Raw genomic sequence first — 3,199 nt, forward strand, 5'->3', positions numbered from 1 at the left:
TAATAATAATAATAATAAAAAATAAATAAATAAATAAACTAACTTGATTTGTTGTGGCTGTGATGACTCCAATTGGAAGGGTAAATATAAGAGCTAGGCCAGCAGCAAGCAGAACTCCCCAGTAAGGAAGCTGCAGCTGCTTGCCAAATCCTTCGCAGGCAAAGATGGCGAGGCCAATCATCATGAACAGAATGGTGTAGAACCACCATTGAGGCACAACGTCATAGTTTTTCTTCATCAGCCGCGTATGCACATCTCCAAACTTATCTTGCATTGCTGCCTTTGTCTGACTCCATATTTCTCTGCAATTTGCACGTTCATAAGTATCTTATCTATCTTTGAGATAGAAAAACTTATTAAAAAAAGTTCAAATTGTTTGTGAGAAAGGGAAATTCAAAAAACTAATTGCAATCAAATAAGATCATCATCATCATCATGGTTCATCTTATCCCAACTATTTGAGTTTGATTTCATGAATATTGATTATTCATTATTTCATGTTGAATATTTTGTATGAAATTAACTATCTTTTTTGTAAATGTTTACCCAAATATTTCCGATCATGCTATCTTTAATCTATCTTTTTCCTTGATTATTTTTTCTTTGAATTTTATTACCCCATTTTATTGAGCATCTTCTATCTTTTCTTGCAGATGCATAAACTGCATAAGTTTTTTTTACCTCCTTCTTTTTAATATGTTACTTTGACTTTGACCTTCTCTGTAATAAATCATTTTTTAAATTATTTCGTAAATCCATCTTTAATGTTCTTATTTTTTGATACATGTAATTGATTTTCATTGACTTCACCTCCTAAAATATTAATTTGTATGAATAAATTTCAGTTTTAAGAAATTACTTTCGTTGGTCCTATAATTAGGTAAGAAAAATTAAAGATTTTTGTTAGAAATTCATGAAACAAATCCAATCTGATGAAGTTGTTAACCTGAACTGTTTTGTAATAATATTTTTAAAAAATAAATGTTATTATTTGGTCAGTTAATGAGTTGACTTGGAGCAATAGTTAGCTTCCTTCATTGTGATCTCACGAGTTTGGAAAAAAATTGCGTACGTCAAGGGGTACGCAGAGATGCGTACCTAATAAGGTACATGGGCGTTATATGGGGGTTACATGGGGGTTATAACCCGTTGTACCTCCCGTGTAACTCCCGTGTAACTCAGCTGTAACCCGCGGGGTTACACGGGAGTTACACGGGTTACAGCTGAACTCGGGAGGTATACGGGAGGTACAATGGGTTATAACCCCCTTGTAATTCTCGTATAAACCCTGTGTACCATATTATGTACGCATCTCTGCGTACCCCTTGATGTACGTAAATTTTTTCCCACGAGTTCTACCTCTCTCTAGTGCTAAAGAATGACAGTATCCATGAACTGCTTCGATTATACAATCCTTAAATTTTCCCATTTCATACTTTCCAAAATAATAAAAAAAAAAATTAAAAGAATAGCAGTAATAAAGCTACTTACTTTCCATGAAACAGGGCAACATGAGAAAGTGTGGCGGCCAGAGTAGCAAAGCTAAGTCCATAAGTGATAACAAAGAAAATGCTGAGATTGAGAGGTCCAGATTCATCATACTTCTGCTGATCAAAACTGAATGTTTTTACATCCAAGATCGTTTGCACATTGTATTGGGTTCCATTGCTCATGAACACATTGGAAGAAAATATTGGAAAGTTCTTTGCATTGTAAGCATTGTTCCAGTAAGCTATGGGTATGATGACATAAAGCACAACACAAAAACCAAACAAGACGTTGATGATGGCGAAGCCTGGGGTGGCTAAAGGGCTGCCAAGGAAGCCAGCGATGGTGGACCAATCGATGGCAAAGGAACCAACTCCAAGCCCATAGAGGCCCGAGCCGACTTGCTGCATTGTGACAGAGTTCTTCCAGATCCAACAGATGAAGGATAGGGCTGTAATGGAAGGGAAGAAAAAGTTGGGGACAATGTAGTATGAAAAGCTTGTGATGAAGACTGTGAGGAAGAACTGTAGTCTGGTCAGCCCTCGCCTGGGTCTCTTCTCATCTTCATGCAGTGCCCTGTTGTTAACATAGGTTCAGTACTTTTGTTCACACAGCCAAAACAATTAACCAAACAAAATCAAGCAAAAATAAAGGGCTAAATACCTGAATAAGGACACCTGAACCAAATTTGATGGCCACCACATATGAGGTGAATCCACCAAAAATTTTCTGAAGATGCCAGCCCAGCCATACCCCATCATCTAACCATGAAAACAGTAATAATAGGATTAAAATATGCAGAATCAGCTTTAAAAGGAAATATTTCTTTCACAAAAATGATTTCCTGCAAGAATTTTATCTGTATAACTCTTCTTTCTGCCTTTTAATCTCTGAAAATCTTAAGAGGATAAGATCAAACATATATATGTATATCTATTTATATATATATATACCTGTGTTGTTTGAGTCAAAAGCATAGCTCCAAAAGGATGAAGCTTTCTGTGGTAGAAAGCCTTGACAATGGTTACAATATTCACAGCATAAACAGAATTGGATCCAGAATTTGCAAAGATAGTGATGAGAACATGTTCCTTTAGGTTGAAAGGCCCGGGGTTTAGGGTGAAGTACCAACCAAGCAAAGGGAGTCTGATTTTCTTTGTGGGGAGATAAGCAGCCATTAATTTCCCTAATGGAAGAACTGCAATCTGAGCTGATACAGAAGAGATGTAGAGAGGATTCTGTCTGTAGCCAAAGAACTGGTTCAGGAATGCAAGGAGTGCACATGACGTCAGCCCTAAAACCCATGTCCTGAATGTTAATGCTGGTAGGGTGGGATCATCTGTTGTGGGTACTGTCAATCTGACCTGCTCTATTGGGCTGTTATCTTCAACAATATCCTCGGCTTTGTCTGAAAAATGATAGAACAAACTAAACTTCAGGCTGAGGGGGAATATGGTTGATTAGAGTCCTTAAAGACTGTTAAGATCTTAATGGGATATTTATTTCGTCTTTTTAATATTTTAATGTAATTTTTAATTTTATTTGGAGATTTTAATTGTTCAGTGTGTAAAATCTTTGAATAACAATTTTGTAAATGCTGTTTATGTTTTATTTTGATGATATTAAGATGCCTGCCAAGTGAACTGATACATAGATAACTAAATACAAATCCTCCAATGAGAAATGAATATATATATATATATAGATATAT

General features: G+C 35.9%; 1 protein-coding gene across 1 annotated transcript; it reads right to left on the reverse strand.

Moving 5' to 3' along the window:
• Positions 1-43: 43 nt before the first annotated feature.
• LOC110038050 (oligopeptide transporter 5-like) lies at positions 44-2,948 on the reverse strand (the record flags this gene model as incomplete). The annotated part of the gene is made up of 4 exons (XM_020742807.1): positions 44-302; positions 1,492-2,064; positions 2,152-2,249; positions 2,442-2,948. Coding segments are annotated over 4 exons (1,437 nt in total), but the record flags the coding sequence as incomplete, so codon positions are not given.
• Between the last annotated feature and the right edge of the window lie 251 nt (positions 2,949-3,199).

This window comes from Phalaenopsis equestris, unplaced genomic scaffold (assembly GCF_001263595.1).
Source record: "Phalaenopsis equestris unplaced genomic scaffold, ASM126359v1 Scaffold229761, whole genome shotgun sequence".
Classification (NCBI taxonomy): domain Eukaryota; kingdom Viridiplantae; phylum Streptophyta; class Magnoliopsida; order Asparagales; family Orchidaceae; genus Phalaenopsis; species Phalaenopsis equestris.